Source organism: Scyliorhinus canicula, chromosome 9 (assembly GCF_902713615.1).
Source record: "Scyliorhinus canicula chromosome 9, sScyCan1.1, whole genome shotgun sequence".
Lineage (NCBI taxonomy): Eukaryota > Metazoa > Chordata > Chondrichthyes > Carcharhiniformes > Scyliorhinidae > Scyliorhinus > Scyliorhinus canicula.
Genome location: NC_052154.1, coordinates 109669334 through 109691508, shown reverse-complemented (window position 1 = coordinate 109691508; position 22175 = coordinate 109669334). Strand labels below are relative to the sequence as shown.

The window sequence follows — 22175 nt, the reverse complement described above, 5'->3', positions numbered from 1 at the left end:
TGGACCTCCGGAGACATAAGAATGAAACAAAAAATGCATTTTTCTAGCACTTTTCATGTCTACCAGGTGTCTCAAAGTGCTTTACAGCCAATTAAAAGTTTTTTGAAGTGTAGTCACTATTGAAATGGACCCGCAGCAGCTAATTTGCGCACAGCAAACTCTTTCAGTAATGTTGTTGAGGGCTGAATATTGGCAAGTACACCGTGGATAACTCCGTTGCCCTTCTTTGAAATAGAACGAGGAGATACTTTATGTCCACCTGAGAAAGCAGGCGGGGGTTTAATCTGTAAGAAAGAAACTCAACAGTGCGTCATTCCCTCAGTAATGCACTGGAGTGTCAGCCTTGAATTTTGAGGTCAAGACCTTGGAGTGGGACATGAACTCGTTCAAATTGAGTCATTTGAACTCAGTTCATGAAATAAATCGAAACTTGAAAAAAACAAGAGTAGGAATCGGTGACCGTGAAACCACTGGAATATTATAAAATCCCATCTCAATAAATATCCTTTAGGCAAGGAAATGTACTGGCCGCCATTACCTCATGCGGCCTGGGTGTGACTCTGAGCTCATAGCAATGTGATTGACTCTTAACTGCCTTCTGAAATTGGTCTAGCAAGCCACTCTGTTTATCAAAGCACTACAATAAAGTCTAATAAAAGTAAATCATTGCACTGTGCGTGTATCCACTCCACATCGACTGCAGCAGTTCAAGGAAGTTCACCACCATCTCCTGGGACAATTAGGGCTGGCCTTCTCAGCAATGCCCACATTTCACAAATCGTTTTAAAAATCAGTAAGTGACAAAGTAGCAGATGACAGTTTCAATGTTAGATGGTTAAGGTGCCATTGTGATGGGCAGGATATGGGGTCAGAAACAGTTCAAGGGAAGACAGGATACAGAGATTGTGAACAATTTGGTTCAAGCTGAGACAGTATCCAACACCCCCCCCCCCCCCCCCCCGGGCAACCGCCAGAGTGGAATGGAATTGGGGGACAAAGACAGGGAGCTTGCAGCAGGAATCAAGGAAGATAGTTTCAGTTGTCCCAAGGGTTGGCAAGAGGAACTGCAACTCACCCAAGACTGGATCTGCAGAAACAGTCTGACAATTAAGGTAGTGGAGGGGTAGAGAGAGGCTGAGGGGGAGGGTTGTAGATTGCAAACATTTGTACAGAAATTATGCAGAAATTAGGGAGTTTAGAGGCGGCATTGTGGCACAGTGGTGAGCACTGCTGCCTCATAGCGTCAAGCCGGTTCAATTCTGGCCTTGATGAAATTAAAAGAAATGAAATGAAAAATTGCTTATTGTCACAAGTAGGCTTCAAATGAAGTTACTGTGAAAAGCCGCTAGTAGCCACATTCCGACGCCTGTTCGGGGAGGCTGGTACGGGAATTGAACCGTGCTGCTGGCCTGCCTCGGTCTGCTTTCAAAGCCAGCGATTTAGCCCTGTGCTAAACCAGCCCCTAATCAATTGCCTCTTAGTGTCCAAGGATGTATAGGTTAGATGTGGCCATGGGGTTATGGTGAAAAGGCAGGGGTGTGGGCATAGATAGGATGCTCTTTCGGAGGGACAGTGTCGACTGCTTCTCCGCTATATGGATTCTATGGTAATTAACTTCAAATTCTGTGGATGACACCACCAAGGGGTAGTGTGTAAATAGGAAGTAGAAGGGACCAAAAAATAGGGTTTTGGTATTTTAAAACAAAACTTTATTATGAATATAATATTAAACTCTTTAACTTCACACCCGGAAAGAACAGCTTACAATTACCCTTTAACACTACTACTCAATTCTCCATTAAACAACAAGAAAAGAAACATTCAGCTCTCAATCCAGTTTAAAATCAGCAGGGCATAGAGTAATAATTGTTTTGCTTGATTTGGGTCCCAGTTAAAACCCCTGCAGACTCTGGCTGAATATCTTCAAATAACTACTTCAACTGGGTTGTTTCAGCCTCTACCTTCTACCTGTTTTCAGACAAAACTGCTTTGTTCTTAAAATATTGTTACTGTTTTTTGAATATTGATTCCGTAGTTGAGAGGATTGGCTTATAAGGAGAGGCTGAGTAGATTGCGACTATACACATTGGAAGTTAGAAGAATGAGAGGGGATCTTCTAGGAACATATAAAATTATGAAGGGAAAAGATAAGCTAGAAGGAAGGAGGTTGTTTCCACTGACGGGTGAAACTAGAATTAGGGGGCATAGCCTCAAAATAGGGGGGAGCAGATTTAGGGCCAAGGTGAGGAGGAAGGATTGTGAATCTGTGGAATTCCCTACCCAGTGAAGCAGTTGAGGCTACCTCCTGAAATGTTTTTAAGGCAAAATTAGATTTTGTTTTGAACAGTAAAGGAATTAAGTGTTATGGTGAGCGGCGGGCAAGTGGAGCTGAGTCCACAAAAAGATCAGCCAGGATCTTATCGAATGGCAGAGCAGGCCCGAGGGTCAGATGGCCTACTCCTGCTCTTAGTTCTTGTGTTCATTTGTTATCATGTTGAATTGGGGAAAAAACGGGCTTTAAAAAAAGCAAGGGTAACCAGATCAGACTTCAACCCTTCTCTCCAAAAGCTTTTTTAAATGTCGTTCCCTCTCTTAGTTCTATCCAGCACTGACATAATCACTCCAAGCTGAAAAAATATTAACTCCCCAGGGACTGAAAGCACATCAACTCCCCAGTGATTGTCCCCTGTCAAACCAAGTGCATTAGCCCAGACTGAAAAAAAACATTCCTCTTGGTCAATTTCACCTTCTTATAAAAAAAATATGATCACTGCGCTCAAACATACCAGCCCCTAGGTTTTTAACCCTTAAATTGCCCAATACATTCGTAATCCAATTTTCCTAAAGTCCTCCATTCGTCACAAACCACGAATGCATAGGCACTATGACACAAATATAACATTCATTCAAAAATAGAATACTATTGGAGAACTGGTTTGCTGTTCATATGTTACTATATTTAAAAAAGGAAAAAAGAACAAGTCCAGGTTATAGATCAATTAACTCAACAAAGTGATAGAAAGCTAATGGAATCTTTACTGAAAAATGTCCACAAAAGATCAGCCATGATCTCATTGAATGGCAGAGTAGGAGCAAAGGGCCAGATGGCCTATCCCTGCTCCTAGTTCTTATTATGTAATAGAAAAACCATTAGATGCTGAAAATATAATTTAAAATAGCACAGATTTCAAAAGGGAAGATCATGCTCAACAAACATGAATTATTTGAAGAGCAGTCGGGAGAATTAGATAAGTTGACATAATATAATAGATTTCTAAAAGGCCTATGCGAAAGTCCCACATCATAGACTTGGGGCAAAACATGAGGAGGGAGGGGACAAATAGCAGGCTGAATAGAGCTGGAACAAAACCGAAGAGCGAATTTAGGAGTTAAAAACTCAGTTACTCGGATTTGCAAACAATTGCAAGTGGTGTCTTCCATGGTTGGTAATGGTACTATTGTTGTTTGCCATACACAACATATATTTAAACATGGAATTCAAAATAATAATTTTAAATTTGTAGACAATACTAAACTGGAGCACATCGTTAATACAGGACTGTGACAAATTACTGGAGGGCATTAGAAAACCCACAGGACGTCTATGTACTGTAATTGGCAAATTATCTTCAATATAGGCAAGTGCGAGGCAATACATTTTGGTCAGAATAAGAAAGCCACATACTCGTTGGAAAATAAGTTTCTAAATAGGGTAGAAGTGCACAGGGTACAGGTCCAAAAGTCACTAAAAGCAGCAAAGCAGGTTAATCAAGCTATCAAGGCAAGTGGTTTACTTCTGGAAGAGAATTGTAGAGCACAGGAGCTATATTAAACTTGCATAGAATATTGGATAGACCACAGAGAGTACTGTTCACTCTCCATATAATAAAGGATGTAGACACTGGAAAATGTGCAAAACATTTACTGAGTGACGCCAGAAATGAGAGGTTGTACCTTTGAAAAAGGAGAACACAAGCTGGGGGCTCTTTGTTTCCAGAAAATAAAAAGACGGAGTGGCAATTGGATAGATGCCTCTATAATTCTGAAAGGCTTTAAATGGATATTTCCATTTGTGTGGGAGGGACTGAGGAGAGGAGACCATAACTAGGGGCCATAAGTATAAAATAGTCACTAATAAATCCAATAGGGAATGCAGGAAACCATTTGAATGTGGAAAGTGCTACCACATGGAACGTAGCTAAGTGTCATTGATACATTTAAACGAAAGCTAAATAAACAAATGATGGAGAAGGAAATTAAAATTAGGTGAAGGACAGATGAAACAGACTGGGAGGAGACTCGTGTGGAACCTAAACACTTACGGACATGTTGGGCTGAATGGTTTGGTCTCTGTTGTAATTAAGATGTAAAACAGAAGACGTGCCCTAATTAAGACATACATTCTACATGTGTATGTGTAATATATATGCACACAGGTTTACGCACACTTTCCAGCTTCAGAACAGTGTACTGTTCTAAACAAAAAGATTCCGCACCACTTTCATTCAAAAATCAATGCTTCTCAACACTCTGTTGAATTTGGGTGATGACAAGGCAGGCAGGCTGGGGCAGCGGAAGAGGCAACGGGCCACAAATGCTACTTCAAACTTTAAAAATAGTTAAATTCTCTGTTTTAACAACATGTATTTCTAAGAGATTTTGTTCCCAATATCACGGTTTACCTTCCTTTTTCAGCCACTTTACAATATTCCCTTTTTCCATTGTTGGTGATAGTGCAGGCATCAGCAGTTTGAGTGGAGCAACACCTACAGGAAACAGAAAGCAGCTCATTAACCACTCGTTTACTTTCATGCAAAAAGCTCATGTCTACCAACTGACAAAACTGATGAACAGCTTCAGCACAAATAGACAGAGTCCAACAGAGAAACAGACCTAAGTGCAGACCTCAGGCCAAAGCCATTGCACAAGTTGAATTCCTCTTTACAACTGTGAGAATTTTAATTTGCATTTCAGGGTCATATTCCACAATTCAGTTGTGTTTCTGTGATATATTGCTCTGCCTTTTCCTGACACAAAATTTTCTCTCACTTAATCGGTTAAATCTTTCACATGAAGTTGAAAGGAAGTTTTTATTAAAGATGGCAGACACTAAAGAGGGTCATAGATAAGGCTTAATTGCCAAACCCTCGCTTTAAGCTGCGAGAGCTTGGGAATCTGCTGCTTGCCATGGTAGAACACGCATTGGTTGTTTAGCCCCTCAACCCAATTTTGCTATTTGATGAGATGCCGTGCCTGCATAAGTTAAAAAGTGAATGTGACATCTTGCTAAACATTTTGAAACTTCCTGAATAATGAATGTCATCATTTTTGCTGTCTCACTCCAGAGTCTATCCGAATATCTATGTTCAGCTCAATCTTGTCAACTGATCTTAAATTGTAAGTAATGTCTACTCCTGCTCTTCAGCTTTATATTCCTAAACTCCCCCAACAAAATTGTCAAATTTAATAAACATTCAATATATTATTAATTTTGATTTGATCTGTGCAGAATGGTTATGCAATCCAAACATCCTTATTTAGTCAAATATAAAGCAAAAGGTGAATACGCCTTACTTGAAGGTAATATGAAGGGATTAATAAAACATACAGTAGGAGTGTTTTCAGAGACTAAGTATTGAGCTGTCTGTTATTTGCGGTATTTTTCTTCTTAATTGCGGCTCAGTTAACACAAAGACTCGTGGAGATAGCAAATCTGGTTAAAATGGCTTTATTTTCCAACCTTGGTTAATGTACGAGAGAGAGTGATTAGGAACAATGCCAAACCAACTCTGTTTTACATTGCTTTTGGTTCCACAACTATACAATTTCCAAACATAAGTAGCCCTGCCTTAGCTGGGCTCGATCCAATCCTTGTGGCCACAGATTACACCTTAACCAATGAATTTTACTTCCAGCTGCATGGTAACTGCCTGTGATAAGCTTATAGGGTTGTCAGGTCCTGTCTTCTGTCCACCTGTTGTTTGTCAAGCCCCCTCGTCTGTGGTCCTTCGCTATTCACACTCCCAGTTCCCCTTATCATAGTTTGGTTCTTCACTGCACCATTGCCTGTATGCGGGATGTCTGGGACTGCTGGTAAGAGCTGTTTCCCCTGGATGGGTTTCTGCTGACCACATGATTCTGACTCTTTCCATAATGTGGTCAAGTTAGTTCGCTTAAATCCCACTATAGATTGCGCCCATTATACATTGCGAGCTCCTCCTATTAGCAAGGGTTTAAATGTTTGTTACTGTTATGTCTTAAGAATACATACTTAATAGTTAATATTGGTTACTAGATATATTTTCTATGGTTAGTCTCAGTCCTCAAAGAACTAACTCATTTCGAGCAATTCTAGTGCTATCCTAGCTATCTAGTTCTAAGGGTGTGGTGATATGCTTGAACACATCAAAATGTACATAGTTGTCTATCAGTGCACATAGTTATCGATGCAAACTCCAACCAGCTGGTGGCGTTAGATATCTATAAAGTGACTCAAGACACCCACCAGTGGTTAGTAAGACGTATAAGAAGATAGTCACACTTAGAAAATTGACCAGGAAAATTGACTCAATTCATTTAGTAGCCATTGCCTGTATTATTGTTCATTAGTTATCTTTTCTACGTGTTGGTTTAGAAATCATCTTTATAATTCAACAGCTCGATGTTCACAACAAAGGGGTCGTGTCTTAAGCCACCACCCTTCAGCCCCCTCTTTTGGCCCTTGGCTAGCCCAAGAATCAGCCATTAAATATACATACTGAAATTGTTGGATTCAGGCTTAAGCATGGAATGGCTATGAGGCAATAGCCACAGTAGGTCCTCTTTTTCTAGGGGGAACCTTTCCTTCCGCCATTTTCTAATTCGTCTGAGGCAGCAAAGTGTAATAAAGAAGAGGAGCAGTACTAATAGTTTCAGAATTACAACAATGTGCGATATAATGCATATCCATGGATGGATATTGGTATCCAATCCCCAATTCTATATTTTATGAGAAAATGTTCTGTGATTGAAACAGATCCTCAACTTTTTCGGCACGAGTCTTAATCTGCTCTCGCTCCTGGTTCCAAAGGTTGTCAATCTATTTGGCCTGCTTCTTAGGCCTTCCCAGTCTGCCCTCAAGTGCGGGATGCGTGGAAGATCCTTCTGGACGTATCGGTGAATCTGTTGGCCATCATCAGTACCCTCAAGGTCATCTGCTTCTATGATGACTCATCCTTGAATGGAGTTAGCACATGATGGCCAATTGCAATTGCCTGAGATGAATTGGTTAGAACATGATGGCCAGGCAATTCACATACAATGCCACGCTTGGTACAATGCCACGCTTGGTACACTTTCTATATGATGTCACAATATAGTAATTGGTCGAGCATTTAGAGTCTGGTTGTTCATAGAAAGAAACATAAAAACTTCGACTGCTATCATGCAGTTCTCGTATGTAGTGTACCCGCAATAATCTCCTGTACTAATGGCCTGTTCTAGACACAACCAGTTAGTTCCCCCTACTTTGCATTGTCTGAGGTTGATTGAGTACATTTTATCTTTCCTTTGGAGTGATCAGGGGAATAGATAGAGTAGACAGTCAGAGACTTTTCCCCGAGTAGAACAAATAATTACAAGGGGACATAAATTTAATGTGAATGGTGGAAGATATGGTGGGGGGGGGGGGGGATGTCAGAGGTAGGTTCTTTACCCAGAGAGTAGTGGGGGCATGGAATGCACTGCCTGTGGAAGTAGTTGAGTCAGAAACATTAGGGACTTTCAAGCGGCTATTGGATAGGTACATGGATTATGGTCGAATGATAGGGTGTAGATTAATTTGTTCTTAATCTAGGACAAAAGTTCGGCACAACATTGTGGGCCGAAGGGCCTGTTCTGTGTTGTATTTCTATGATACATTTTTCTTCTTTAACTTTGAGCACTTTTTCAGAATACTGTCAAGCGCACTGAGACTTTTATTCAGCATCGTACTAATGAAGAACTAACTGCAAACATAATTGTTACAAATATAAACATTGACTTTATTCATGAAGGTTTAACCCATCAACTAACAAGCCTTAAAGGAATAGATAAGTTATGAAATTGTTGAATGAATGCCAGAGATGAGAGTGACTGCCATTGACATCATTTGACTGAGTATGGCATCAAGGAGCCCTAGTTAAAGTGGGGTCAATGGGAATCTGGGGGAAATCTCTCCGCTGGTTGGAGTCATACCTGGCACAAAGGAAGACGGTTGTGGTGGTTGGAATTCAATTATCTTAGCTCCAGACAGCACTGCAAGAGTTCCTCAGGGTAGTTTCCAAGGCCCAACCGTCTTCAGCTGCTTCATCAATGACCTCCCTTCCATCATAAGATCAGAAGTCGGGAAGTTTGCGGATGACTGCACAATGTTTAGCATCATTCGTGACTCCTCAGACAATGAAACAGTCCATGTCCAAATGCAGCAAGACCTGGACAATATCCAGGTTTGGACTGATAAGTGGCAAGTTATATTCAGGCCAAGCAATGACCATCTTCTACAAGAGAGGATCTAACCATTGCCATTACCGTCACTGAATCCCCCAGAATCAACATCCTGGGGGTTACCATTGATCAGATACTGGACTAGCCATATTGATACTCTGGCTATCAGGGCAGGTCAAAGGCTACGAACCCTTCGGCGAGTAACTCGCCTCCTGATCCCCCGCAAAGCCTTTCCACCATCAACAAGGCACAAGTCAGGAGTGTAATGGAATACTCTCCACTTGCCTGGATGAGTGCAGCTCCAACAACATTCAAGAAGCTCAACCATCCAGTTCAAAGCAACCCGCTTGATTGTTCCCCCTTCCACAAACATTCAAACGCTCCACCACCAACAAACAGTGGCAGTTTTGTGTGCCATCTACAAGATGAGCTGCAGCAACTCACTAAGGTCTTAGACAGCACCTTCCAAACCTGCGACCACTACCATCTAGAATGACAAGTGCAGCTGATACCTGGGAACCCCACATCCTCCAAGCCATTCACCACCCCGACTTGGAAATATATCGCCGTCCCTTCACTGTCGCAAGATGCTGGAACTCCCTCCGTAACTGCGCAGTGGGTGTACCTACACCTTTAGGACTGCAGCAGTTCAAGAAGGCCGCTCACCACCACCTTCTGAAGGGCAACTAGGGATGGGCAATAAATGCTGGCCTAACTAGCGACGCCCACATCCCGTAAAGGAATAAATAAAAAAGTTCAAAAATAGGTGTTTCAGCAGTGACAACAGTTGTTGCAATGCTACATTCGTGACAGCCATCTATCTGTATTAGACCTGCAAAATCATCGGAGCTTCATCAGATGAGACATCCATCACAAATAAACAAAAAACATGGGGCAGCACGGTAGCATGGTGGTTAGCATAAATGCTTCACAGCTCCAGGGTCCCAGGTTCGATTCCTGGCTGGGTCACTGTCTGTGCGGAGTCTGCACGTCCTCCCCGTGTGTGCGTGGGTTTCCTCCGGGTGCTCCGGTTTCCTCCCACAGTCCAAAGATGTGCGGGTTAGGTGGATTAGCCGTGCTAAATTGCCCGTAGTGTCCTAAAAAGTAAGGTTAAGGGGGGGGTTGTTGGGTTACGGGTATAGGGTGGATGCGTGGGTTTGAGTAGGGTGATCATTGCTCGGCACAACATCGAGGGCCGAAGGGCCTGTTCTGTGCTGTTCTATATATATTTTCTTTTTTTTCTTTCATGGTATATGGGTGTAAATGGTGAGGACATCATAAGTAGGTGCTGTGACATCATTTGTTGTTATTGTTACCTTTATATATGTATATTTAACTGTTAGTTCTAATTTTATTTTGTTGCTTCGATGCTCCCAAACATCTAGCTGCTCCCGTTTTTGAGTCCATACTGTATTTTAAACATCATTGTTTTTATATATTAAAGATGATTAATTTTATAATAATCTTTATTATTGTTCCAAGTAGGCTTACATTAACACAAATGAAGTTACAATGAAAAGCTCCTAGTCGCCACACTCGGGCGCCTGTTCGGGTACACGGAGGGAGAATTCAGAATGTCCAATTTAACTAACAAGCACGTAGTTCGGGATTCGTGGGAGGAAACCGGAGCACCAGGAGGAAACCTATGCAGACACGAGGAGCACATGCAGACTACGCATAGACAGTGGCCCAAGCCAGGGAATCGAACCTGGGACCCTGACGCTGTGAAGCAACAGTGCTAACCACTGTGTTACCATGCCGCCCATATTAACAACGCATTTCAACGACCTTTTTGTGGTCAAGTTACCACAGAAACTAATTTGAACACTCGCAATCCAGTTTGTGGAATGCCCAGGTCCATAGCCCAAAGCTCCACCAATCCAGCACTGATTAGTAGCCCCTATCAAAGAGTCCTGAGATGACAAGAGGAAAGGTCTGAGTTCCTTCCTGGTGAGCAGAACTTTAGCTGTTGCAGCTGAGTTGAGAGAGTGTAATATGTCAAAAGCACTCCATTCGCCAGCTCTAAACTTTCTCTTAGTTGAGCATAAAATTCACAAAAAAGTTTTTTCTTAAAAGTTGTACAGTTGAACTATTCTGAGAAATCTCTGAATTGTGAAATCCACCATCAGGGTGTTTGTGCCATTTACTGTGAACTGTTAATTCATTAGCGATAACTAACTGCAGTGAATAATCATTAACGGTTCATATACCAAACACAATTTCAATTGAGACAGGCTTTTAGCATTGCATATTTGCATGTAACTGGGACACATAGATCCCACATTCAGCAATTTCATGTTTTTTTTATTCATTCAAGGAATGTGGACTTCGCTGGCTAGGCCAGCATTTATTACCCATCCTTAACGTGACTCAGAATTTGTATAAGTGATCCATGCATGCTGACTAAAAGCCAATTTGATTTCTCAGAGGCCCTATTCTGGAACATGACACCTTAAGCATTTCAAAGTCCTTCGCCCAGAGGTTCTCTCTTCAGATATCACGATGCAGCATAACTTAATCAGTTCTCAGTGCTCCATTCCAGCACAGAACCTGCACAATAGCTCCCGAATACAGGCGAGTAACCTGTCAAAAGTCCACATTAATTCCTTCCAGTAATGCCTCAGCACAAACTCCAGGTTGACACTTCAGTGTAGTGGGGGGATTGTTGCATTGTCAGAGTCCCTTAGGTTTTCTGTTTGGCAAATTGGACATTGAATTCTCCCTCCGTGTACCCGAACAGATGCCAGAATGTGGTGACAAGGGGATTTTCGCAGTAACTTCACTGCAGTGTTAACGTAAGCCTACTTGTCACACTAATAAAAATTATCATGTCTTTCAGATGAGACATTACATCTCTCAGATGGACATAAAAGATCCTGCCTTGAAGAAGAGTAGGGAAATATCTTCCTGGTGTCTTGGGCAATAACCAAAGATGTACAGATTAGGTGGATTGGCCATGCTAAATTGCCCTTAGTGTCCAAAAAGGATAGGTGGGGTTATTGGGTTACGATGATAGGGTCGACGTGTGCGCTTAAGTGGGGTGCTCTTTCCAAGGGCCGGTGGTGACTCGATGGGCCCCTTCTGCAGTGTAAATTCTATGAATCTATGAATACACATCCCTCGTCAAACATCACTAAAAGGCAAATTAATACATTCCTGTTTGTGGGAGCTTGCTGTGTATGTGCCACATTTTCGACAGAGCACTAGTGGCCATATTTCAAAGTCCTTCATTAACCCTCAAGTACTTTGGAACCTAAAGAGAATGCTGAACGTGCTGCAGAAAAGCAGCTCTTGCTTTGACATCATTTACCAATGTGTCGTAGTTCTGATTTTAAATAAATGCAGAACTACATAGAGCACATTGCATTTCCAGTTTAGGTTCAAATTATTAATATGTTATCATTTCTAGCATCTCCTGCAAAAAGTGCAATTATTATGCAATTGCGTGACAGTATGATTAAGAAAATCACATTGAGTTAGTATTTGAGGCTCGAAATCAAATTGACAAGTGAATTACTCCAACCTGCCAATGTGTAAAAGAGAGCAAAAGTCCAATCAGAAGTGGCCCAGAACAAATCATTGAGCTCAATGTGTACACAAATAATACGAGAAAAGAAAATTTGGGTGCCTAGTTATTCCAACAAAGTTTATTGGCACACTGAGTCAATCTAACCGAATTACCTCTCAATTACCATCAGAGTTGATGTTTCTCCAGGACCTCTCGACCAACACCAGAGGTACATTTGTGCTGAAAATTAGGTCAGGTTCATGGCAGTAAATTTGGATAACTAGTTGGGTGTTTTGTAAATGTTATTGGAATCAAATAGTTGATTATCATCCAACATAGAGAATTAATAAGCAAACAAAGTAGGAGGAATAGAGCCAGAGTTTCTACAGCACAGAAAGAGGCCCTCCGGCCCATTGTGTCTGCACTGGCAGTCAAGCATTTATCTACTCTAATCCCATTTTCCAGCATTTGTCCCCATAGCCTTGTCAGCTATGGCATTTCAAGTACTCATCCAAATACTTCTTAAATGTTGTGTGGGTTCAGCTAAACAAAGACATGGTCCCCTATATTTATGGAAAGGCTCGGAGGGAGCATGGGCACCTGTCAATGGTCAACAAAACCAAATCACAGAGCTGCTGCCACATTTAAGAGCAGGACTTGATCAGATGTTTCTAAAAACTCTTGTTTTCTACACAGCTGCCAGAGAGATTGGCTGGCCATCTGATGGGTAGGAAGGTCCGTGCTACAAGACAGCAACTGGGGATATTGCCTGGCAACTAAGAGAACATGATTTGGGGGGGGGGGGAGGGGGAAGCAAGTGTTCAGAGCGCAGAGTGGGGTGGAGGTTAAAACATGCTTCATAATTAAAGTAAGTAAATTGCTGTGAGTGAAACTGAGAACTTTCGGCATGGGTCGAGGAATCAAGAGGAGGAGGCCACCAGTAGGGGTGATAGGGGAGTGCTAAAGGATAGTCCTCATGCGGATCCAGAAGGGGGAATGCCGGGGGTGATGGAGCTGTTAGCGGAATTTGGGGGCTTCTCGGGCTATAAGTTAAATTTAGGCAAGAGTGAGGTATTTGTAGTACACCCGGGTGATCAGGAGGAGGGAATCGGGAGACTCCCATTTAAGAGGGCAGTGAAGAGTTTCAGATACCTGGGGGTGCAGGTGGCCAGGAGTTGGGGGACTCTCCATAAGCTTAATTTTACCAGGCTGGTGGAGCAGATGGAAGAAGAATTTAAAAGGTGGGACATGGTGCCGCTATCGTTGGCGGGTAGAGTGCAGTCCGTCAAAATGACGGTTCTCCCGAGGTTCTTGTTCCTTTTCCAGTGTTTGCCCATCTTTATCCCTAGGGCCTTTTTTAGAAGGGTGACTAGCAGCATCATGAGCTTTGTTTGGGCGCATGGGACCCCGAGGGTGAAGAGGGTCTTCTTGGAGCGGGGTAGAGATGGTGGGGGGCTGGCGTTACCCAATCTCTCGGGGTATTATTGGGCGGCCAATGTGTCGATGGTGCGCAAGTGGGTAATGGAGGGGGAGGGGGCAGCATGGAAACGGATGGAGAGGGCGTCCTGTGGCGATACAAGCCTGGGGGCCCTGGTAACGGCGCCGTGGCCGTTCCCTCCTACGAGGTATACCACGAGTCCGGTGGTGGCGGCTACCCTCAAGATTTGGGGGCAGTGGAGGCGACATAGGGGAGAAGTGGGGGGCTCGATGGAGGCTCCGTTAAGGGGGAACCATAGGTTCGTCCCGGGGAACATTGATGGGGGATTTCAGGGTTGGCACAGAGCGGGCATCAGACAGCTGAGGGACCTGTTTATTGATGGGAGGTTTGCGAGCCTGGGGGAGTTGGAGGAGAAATTTGGGCTCCCCCCGGGGAACATGTTCAGGTATCTGCAGGTAAAGGCATTTGCTAGGCGGCAGGTGGAGGGATTCCCTTTGCTTCCCGCTAGGGGGGTGAGCGACAGGGTGCTTTCGGGGGTCTGGGTCGGAGAGGGGAAGATATCTGATATCTACAAGGTTATGCAGGAGGCGGAGGAGGCGTCAGTAGAGGAGCTGAAAACGAAGTGGGAGGGGGAACTGGGGGAACAGATCGAAGACGGGACATGGGCTGATGCCCTGGAGAGGGTTAATTCTTCCTCCTCGTGTGCGCGGCTTAGCCTCATCCAATTCAAGGTGCTGCACCGGGCCCACATGACTGGGACGAGGATGAGTAGGTTCTTTGGGGGTGAGGACAGGTGTGTCAGGTGCTCGGGGAGTCCAGCGAACCATGCCCATATGTTCTGGGCATGCCCGGCACTGGAGGAGTTCTGGAAGGGGGTGGCGAGGACGGTGTCGAGGGTGGTGGGATCCAGGGTCAAGCCAGGATGGGGACTCGCGATTTTTGGGGTTGGGGTGGAGCCGGGAGTGCAGGAGGCGAAAGAGGCCGGTGTGCTGGCCTTTGCGTCCCTAGTAGCCCGGCGAAGGATCTTGCTACAATGGAAGGATGCGAGGCCCCCAAGCGTGGAGACCTGGATCAATGACATGGCGGGTTTCATTAAGCTAGAGAAGGTCAAATTCGCCCTGAGAGGGTCGGTACAAGGGTTCTTTAGGCGGTGGCAGCCTTTTCTCGACTTTCTGGCTCACGATAGGGTACGGGGACAGCAGCAGCAGCAACCCGGGGAGGGAAAAGGGGAGGGAAAAGGGGAGGGAAAAGGGGGGGGGGGCCGACAATGACTATGTTTGTTTATTTAATTTTAATATTTTTTAAGTTCTTTTGTTGTTCATTAGGGTTGGGGGGGTGGGGGGATGTGATACATGCGCCGATACGGTCTGGGGGTGTCACAGTTATTATGGGTTATTTTGTTGCATTTCATTGTTTGTCGTTATGTTTTATATTTTCTGTAAAAAATTCCAATAAAAATTATATAAAAAAAAAAAGGATAGTCCTCATGGACATCCAGAAAACATTTAATCAGGTTTCTCAAAAGAGATTGGCAGAAATAAAAGTGCAAAGAATTAGAGGCAATCTTGCACAATGGGCTGGTCATTGGCAAGGAGGTATAAGACAGAATCAAGAAAAAGAGAATGTCCTTTTAATCGGCAGAATGAGACAACACCACGTCCTCCAGCAAACTAGAGGAAGACTGCCCATTTCCATTTCCATGACATCATTTTGTCTCTGTCTCTGCCGCAGCTTATCTGAGTTGATTCAACAGCAAGTGGAGATGACAGCCATGGATGTTCATTCAAAATTGAACATTGATGAGAAATATCTAGTCAAATAAAGAACACTGAAATCTGTGGCATGTTGATTTGCTCGAGTGTTAGATCCATCGTTTGAGAATTGAGTTAAGGCAAGCAGCTTCAACTAAACTAAACTCTGCAAACCTTCTCCTACCTTTCATGATTTATTACTTATTCCTCACACAGGAAAATTCAAGCAGACTGGCTGCCACATCTATGGTGAATACTGCAGGGTCAGTGAAGTTCATTATGCCAATGCATATGAAAAACTGAAATGAAAATTGCTTATTGTCACTAGTAGGCTTCAAATGAAGTTCTGTGAAAAGCCCCTAGTCGCCACATTCCGGCACCTGTTCGGGGAGGCTGGTACGGGAATTGAACCGTGCTGCTGGCCTGCCTTGGTCTGCTTTCAAAGCCAGCGATTTAGCTCTGTGCTAAACCAGCCCCTAATTTATTTATATATAAAAGGTGTATTAAACACAAAGCACCAATTAGGATTTCATTCTTGGGAATTGGAAATAGTCCATCTAGACCGAAATTATCCACTGTGTGCATTTGACCTGACTCCGTAATCTTCTTTCATGGAACGACTTTCCTTCAGTGTCAATCATGAAGATTACTATTCACAACAAAGCCAAAGTGAACATTTATTGATATTTTACGCTGAAATTAGGTAATATAACTATTGATTGCAAGACATCCAGGTAATACAACACTGAAAAATTATTACATTTAATCTAGATGTGCATTTGACAGCCTTTTAAATACAAAGTTTACACAAATCCATAACTGGACATGCCTTACAGCATGTTTCATTTGATGCACATTAATTTCAGAATCAACAAAAGCAAGTTTAAAATGACATCTTCATTGGGAGGTTTCAGCAGTCACAAACTTCACTATCTTTGCTCCAGCAAATACCATCATTTTACATCCCATGACAGGGAGGGACATCTTCCCATTCCTGGTACATGAAAAGTACAAAGTAAACTCCAATACAACTCAAACAGGAAACTTACTATTAAAAGTAAGAGACAACTTAAACGGATGTAAAGTGCGCTCATTATTAACTTGAGTGTAATACAGAATTCCATTATATTTATAGCACTGAAAGACATCATTCAGCCCAAATGGCGCTGAATTCATGCTGGCTTTTATGCTCTACAAGAGCCTTTCACCTCCCTTTATCTAGCCATATCGGCATAATGCTTTACTTCTTTCTCTCATATTTATCAAGCTTCCCCTTAAATTTGCACTATTTAGCAATAAAGCAAATTAAAGAGCCATTAGCCCGACATCTGTAATAGATAAAATAATCCGAGGAATCCTTAGGGATGTGCTCATGATTAAACTGGAAAGGTCCCACCAGGGCACCAAACATGGTTTCCGGAAAAGATGATCACCAATTTGCTTTTTATAAGGAAGTTACCAACTGTGGATGAGGGAAACCCAAGTAAACATGGTCCATTCGGACTTTCAGAAAGCCTCATGTCCTTTAACTGCATCTACCCAGGTAAATACAGAGGATGCAACATCTAACCATTTATTTCTCCCCATCACAGCCCAGACCTGCAAACATTCCTTCCATACAGAACAATTCACATTACTTCCTCATTTATAGTGCATTCATCACTCATGGTGAAATCTGCTTTACCTTGCGGTAGCCAAATGCAGATTAGGCGACCTGACCTGTTTGCCAAAGTGTAATGCACAAGTGTGGCTCTCCAGTTTAACACTGTCCCCTCCCTCACTACAAGGCCAAACATTGGAACAATATAATTCCAACAAATTCAAGTCAAGCTTCAAGAACAGCTTTATCCTAGACACTGGTGTCTGAATAATAATAATCTTTATTGTCACAAGTAGGCTTACATTAACGCTGCAATGAAGTTACTGTGAAAAGCCCCTGGTTGCCACATTCCAGCGCCTGTTCGGATACAGAGGGAGAATTTAGACTGTCAAATTCACCTCACAGCACATCTTTCGGGACTTGTGGGAGGAAACCGGAGCACCTGGAAGAAACCCACACAGAGACAGGGAGAACGTGCAGACTCCACACAGACAGTCACCCAAGCCGGGAATCGAACCTGGGACCCTGGAGCTTTGAAGCAACAGTGCTACCCACTGAGGTACCGTGCTGCCCATGAAAAGCAGGGAGTGCCTGTTGGTGATGAATGTAAGAATTTTTTATATGGAATGTATTATGTATACCTGTTGCAGTAATGTTATTAAAAGCCTGGATTAAGGTATATATATCTGGTGCAGTAATTCCATTTTGGCCATCTAAAATGGCCACCCGCAAAGATCGATGGGAAATTCAGTCAAAGACAGAATACAGATAGGCTGCAGCTTGCCAATATACAAAAGCTGCAGCTCAGACTTTTTCAGAAACTGACACAGGAAAAAGGTTGTGAAAAGGCTATCCCGGGACAATGGGCTTCAGGTAGAAACTAACAATAAGTGGCAGACTTGGGGCGTCTGTTCTCCTCATTTGGGAAGGCCCACGTGCCTCGGACACTAACGGCCATGGCTGACTGCAACCCGCCCAGCCATCAAGGTGACCACCCTCAATTGGTTGGTATCGATCAGGCTGTTCGAGCCCTGAACGATCAATTGTCAGTTCACCTGGTGAACAGCCGCGCTCCGAATGCTCGTGTTTGAATCAAACCTGTTGGACTTTAACCTGGTGTTGTAAGACTTCTTACTGTGCTCACCCCAGTCCAACGCCGGCATCTCCACATCAGTTCACCTGGGACCGCCCAAAAGCACGCAAAATTCCCAATAAATAAAAGGTGCTGCGCAGCCCACCACTCGCTCTCTCGACTGCAGCATTCGATTGACGACAACAACTGTGACCCCCTTCACCAGCCAAGCAGAGGACCATCCATGCCATCTATAGAAGGACTAGAGCCGAAGACACAGACAACCAGCAACAGACATCCATCACTGCCAGGCAACAGGAATCCAGGTAAGACCATATCTGCTCTGTACTTGCCAGTCACCTGGAAGTTAATTTAAAGTCTTTCTAGTGTATTAGCTTAGAGTTCAACTTGTATGTGTGTGTGATTGATTAACATTAACTTTGTGTGTATGAAATAAACTATTATTGTACTAAGCAACTCATGGTCATTTGTTCATCGTATAACGGTAAAATACACACTGTGGTTTAGAAGGTACAACAAATCTGGTGACTCATTTGGTATTCGACTAGAAATAGCAATTATTGCTCAGAAAGATCCCACAATACCTATATTCGTGGAGATTTAGCGTGAGTTTGAATTAATATGGTAAATGCCCCACGTGATGGACAGGATTTAAAGTATATCGAAGGGAGTGTAAGGTCTCTATTTTTGCGAATTATTCAAAAATTAAGAGCCACAACTGTAAACTCCATATTGGGCAAATCATCGAATTTCAGAAGTGTGTACTAATTGCATGCATACCTAACAGGGGAAGAAAGGGTAAACTCTCTAAATTTGCATTTGAATTCAGAGGGATTAGGGCCAGAACATAGCCACAAGCTGTACCCGCTGTCCAGTTGATTCCCGACCCCTTGTTCCAAAACAAAATATGGCATCTCCGCAAACAGGGAAAGACGTGGTAGCTCAGAAGATAGTAACAGAGAAGTATAGAAGTCCTCAGGAAGTACATAAAAGGGAAAGACTAGTCCATGTGTTCAGGTTTCTGTTCAAGCACCGAGAGAGGCCCCGGAGCCACAGGGAAAACTTGGTGGGAAGATTTGAGTAAAGTGCATGGGAAACGTGCGCAAAAGTCTAAGAAGCCAATGGCCGTAGTGTGCTGCTTGGCGCAATTGTTAAAAACCGAGGAGGTCCTAGCAGCTCGCAGAGGAAAAAGTAGCAAGCGAGATTTTAAAGGAGAAGCACCAGGGTAAACTAGCTCGGGTCGTAGCCGATAAGGATAAGGAAATCGCTGACCATAAACGTGCTAACCAGGCTAGCCAAGTACATTTATGCAGTTTCCAAACCCAATGCGATAAAGTCTACCAGAAACCCAAGGTACGTGTACCTTCCGGACAGTAGAGGGAGAGGAGGAAGAGGTGGCCGATTGGGCAGAGTTGCAGGAAAGCGCAAAAATGTATGTAGTATGAACTGAGAGTCGAGAGCAACCACCACCACCCCCAGAGATAAGTGCACCGGCTACCCTGACTGCACCAAGTCACCCCGGCTGCATCGGTCTCACTGACTGCACCACCCCAAACCCCAGTATTTTTTGAGACCAGCCCCTGTACCGTTGAATCTGGTCACTACAGAACGGAGAACAGGGAAAGCCTTGGGTCTCGCCATCACCTACACTCCCCGCTCACAGTGACCCAACTGAACGATGTGTGCAACTAAATTGCGACCTTTGAGCCCACTGCTAACCCACATTGCTTCTTCAAAGCAGAAAATCATGTATGGTTTAGAATGAGGGGGAGGAAGTTAAATTAATTGTTATGTGCCTTAGCAGTCAGCACGATCAGCACCCCAAAATGTGGGAGGGACAACCCTAGATGAAATGAAAGGGGCAATATTAACTGCCTTAGGGTACAATAAAGGGGATGTCATGGACGGTCTGAACAAATGTAGACAGAGGAAAGGGGAACACCCAACTGCCTTTGCCAGTCGCCTCTGGATACATTTTATGGCAGTTTACAGGAATTAGAGCGCGCCGAGTTGGATGAAGCCGACAAAACTAAATGGGCCCTTACTCTGGTCTCACACACCCCGTGACTGCAGGCAGCCCCACCGCCTTATAGCCGCAATCAGAGACCGCCTGGACAACCTGTCCCACTATCGAGAATAAACGTTAGGCACGATCGCGACCGCCAACCCCGACAGTTAGAAGGACTCGCACACCCCATGCGTGCCTTAAGATGCCTACGTCACAACCTTGCGTACGGTTCCCTTCATTGACGGTGCCCAGTCTCTCCAAAGTCGGTCTGTGAAACCCGATGGGACAGCGTAGGGAGACCCTTGGTCACCAGAGAGGTACAAGACCATCTCGTCGAATTCCTATGGGATACCGGAGGCTCCCACACTACCCTGAACTTATCAATTTTGTTCATTAAATCTTCATGACCAACTACCCACATTTTGGGGGTGGATTTTATGAATTCACTTAATCTTTCATTTGTCCCCATGAATCGTCAGCGCTCATGCTAAATCGGGTCTGCAGAATAGGGGAGTTCTGGTTTGATCCCTTAACGATTAGCACAGATCTGATAGTCAGGGAGGTACTTGGAAGGAACAAAGGGATGTTTGCATCGCATAAACATGACTGTGGACAGATAGCAGGAGAGGCGTTAATCGAGGAACTGGACTTGCAACTCCAGGAACAATATGGTTTTCCCAGGCAGGTGGAGACAGAGATTGCCAAAGTCATCAACAGTTTATTGCAGCAGGGGGTGATCCTACTGGTAGCAACTACTAACAATGCCCCAATTTGGCCAGTCAAAAAACCAGACGGATCATAGCGTCTGACAATTGATTATCGAGAACCCAACAAAGTCACCCCACTCACAGCCCCCTACTGTAGCAACAAGCTCCGTGACGATGATAAAGCAGGGGTGCAAGCGAAATATTTCACCGTGCTGGACATCGGCAATGGTTTCCGGTCTATACGCTTGGACCGAGCTTGCCAGTTTAAGTTCACGTTAACATTTCAAGGCCAACAATATACTCGGACGTGTCTCAGCAGGGTTTCCACAATTCCCCAGCTATCTTCCATAGGTTTATCAAAATTCTCCCGTCCCGATTTCCTAGTAATAATAATAAAAATAATACTCGTTATTAGTGTCACAAGTAGGCTTACATTAACACTGCAAAAAAGTTACTGTGAAAAGCCCCTAGTCGCCACATTCCAGCGTCTGTTCAGGTTCACCGAGGAAGAATTCAGAATGTAATTCACCTAACAGCATGTCTTTGGGGACTTGTGGGAGGAAACCGGAGCACCAGAAGGAAATATATGCATTATACTGGGTGATTTAACGGTTTTGGACAATAGTTTAACTGGCATTCAACATCATCCAATTCAATGTATTCTTGTCCTCTCTGACGACGGTAAAACGGAATGTTGTATAGTGCTTACCCAGTTTCAGTGCATTAAATATATCTGGTCTCCATTACTCTTCATCGGATTTTGGCTGGTTGTTGGTCTTCGAGTCCAGGTAGTCCCTCACGTCCTTCAGCTTGCAGGCGATCCGAAGGCAGTCATCTCTCCCGGAGGGGCTGGTTTAGCTCACTGGGATAATCGCTGGCTTTTAAAGCAGAACAAGCAGGCCAGCAGCACAGTTCGATTCCCGTACCAGCCTCCCCGGACAGGCACCGGAATGTGGCGACTAGGGGCTTTTCACAGTAACTTCATTGAAGCCTACTCGTTACAATAAGCGATTTTCATTTTATTTCATTTCCCACATTGGCTTGATTGGGGTCTGCCCCTCTCTCCATTAGCTGCTGGGCCATGGCCAACTCGCCGTTGAGGGCCGCCAGCATCAGCGGGCTCCAGCCGCCGGCGGGGCTGGTGCGGCTCTGGTGGCCACCCCCCACTCGAGTAGCACCCGCACCACCGCCTCAGCGCCATGCTGCATCGCCACCATTAGCACTGTGAGTGCGGGCCAGCAGCGGTGGCGATGGCTGCCCATCCCCCTCGGGCCCTGCCGGCAGACCTGGGCGCCGGCACCCTCACAGGTATCATCCTCCAGCAGAGCCCTGCCAGACCAGCTCGGCCGTCACACGCCACCGCTGTCAACTCGCCAGCGCCCAGCTGGTTGAGCGTGTTGGCAACGGCGCCGTTCTTCAGCGGCATGCACACCACGCTCAGCTGGCCGAAGCGGGCCGCCTGTATGAGCGGCATCCAGCCACAGAGGTTGCGGCTGTCCACTGAGGCACCCTTCATCAGCAGGAACCGCACCAGGTATTCGTGGCCGTTGCTGTCCGCGATCTGCAGCGCCGTGTTGCCGTCGTCGTCTGTGCTTTCTACGTGCACC

The 22175-nt window shown here is 44.4% G+C and overlaps 1 protein-coding gene across 1 annotated transcript in view; it reads right to left on the bottom strand.

Annotated features, from left to right (window-relative positions):
- Nucleotides 1–22175, bottom strand: part of pdhx (pyruvate dehydrogenase complex component X) — a 353795-nt gene that overhangs the window by 330853 nt on the left and 767 nt on the right. The window contains exon 2 of the mRNA XM_038807389.1: nucleotides 4683–4766. Coding sequence (XP_038663317.1) covers nucleotides 4683–4766 — 84 coding nt within the window. The remainder of the gene's footprint in view (nucleotides 1–4682; nucleotides 4767–22175) is intronic.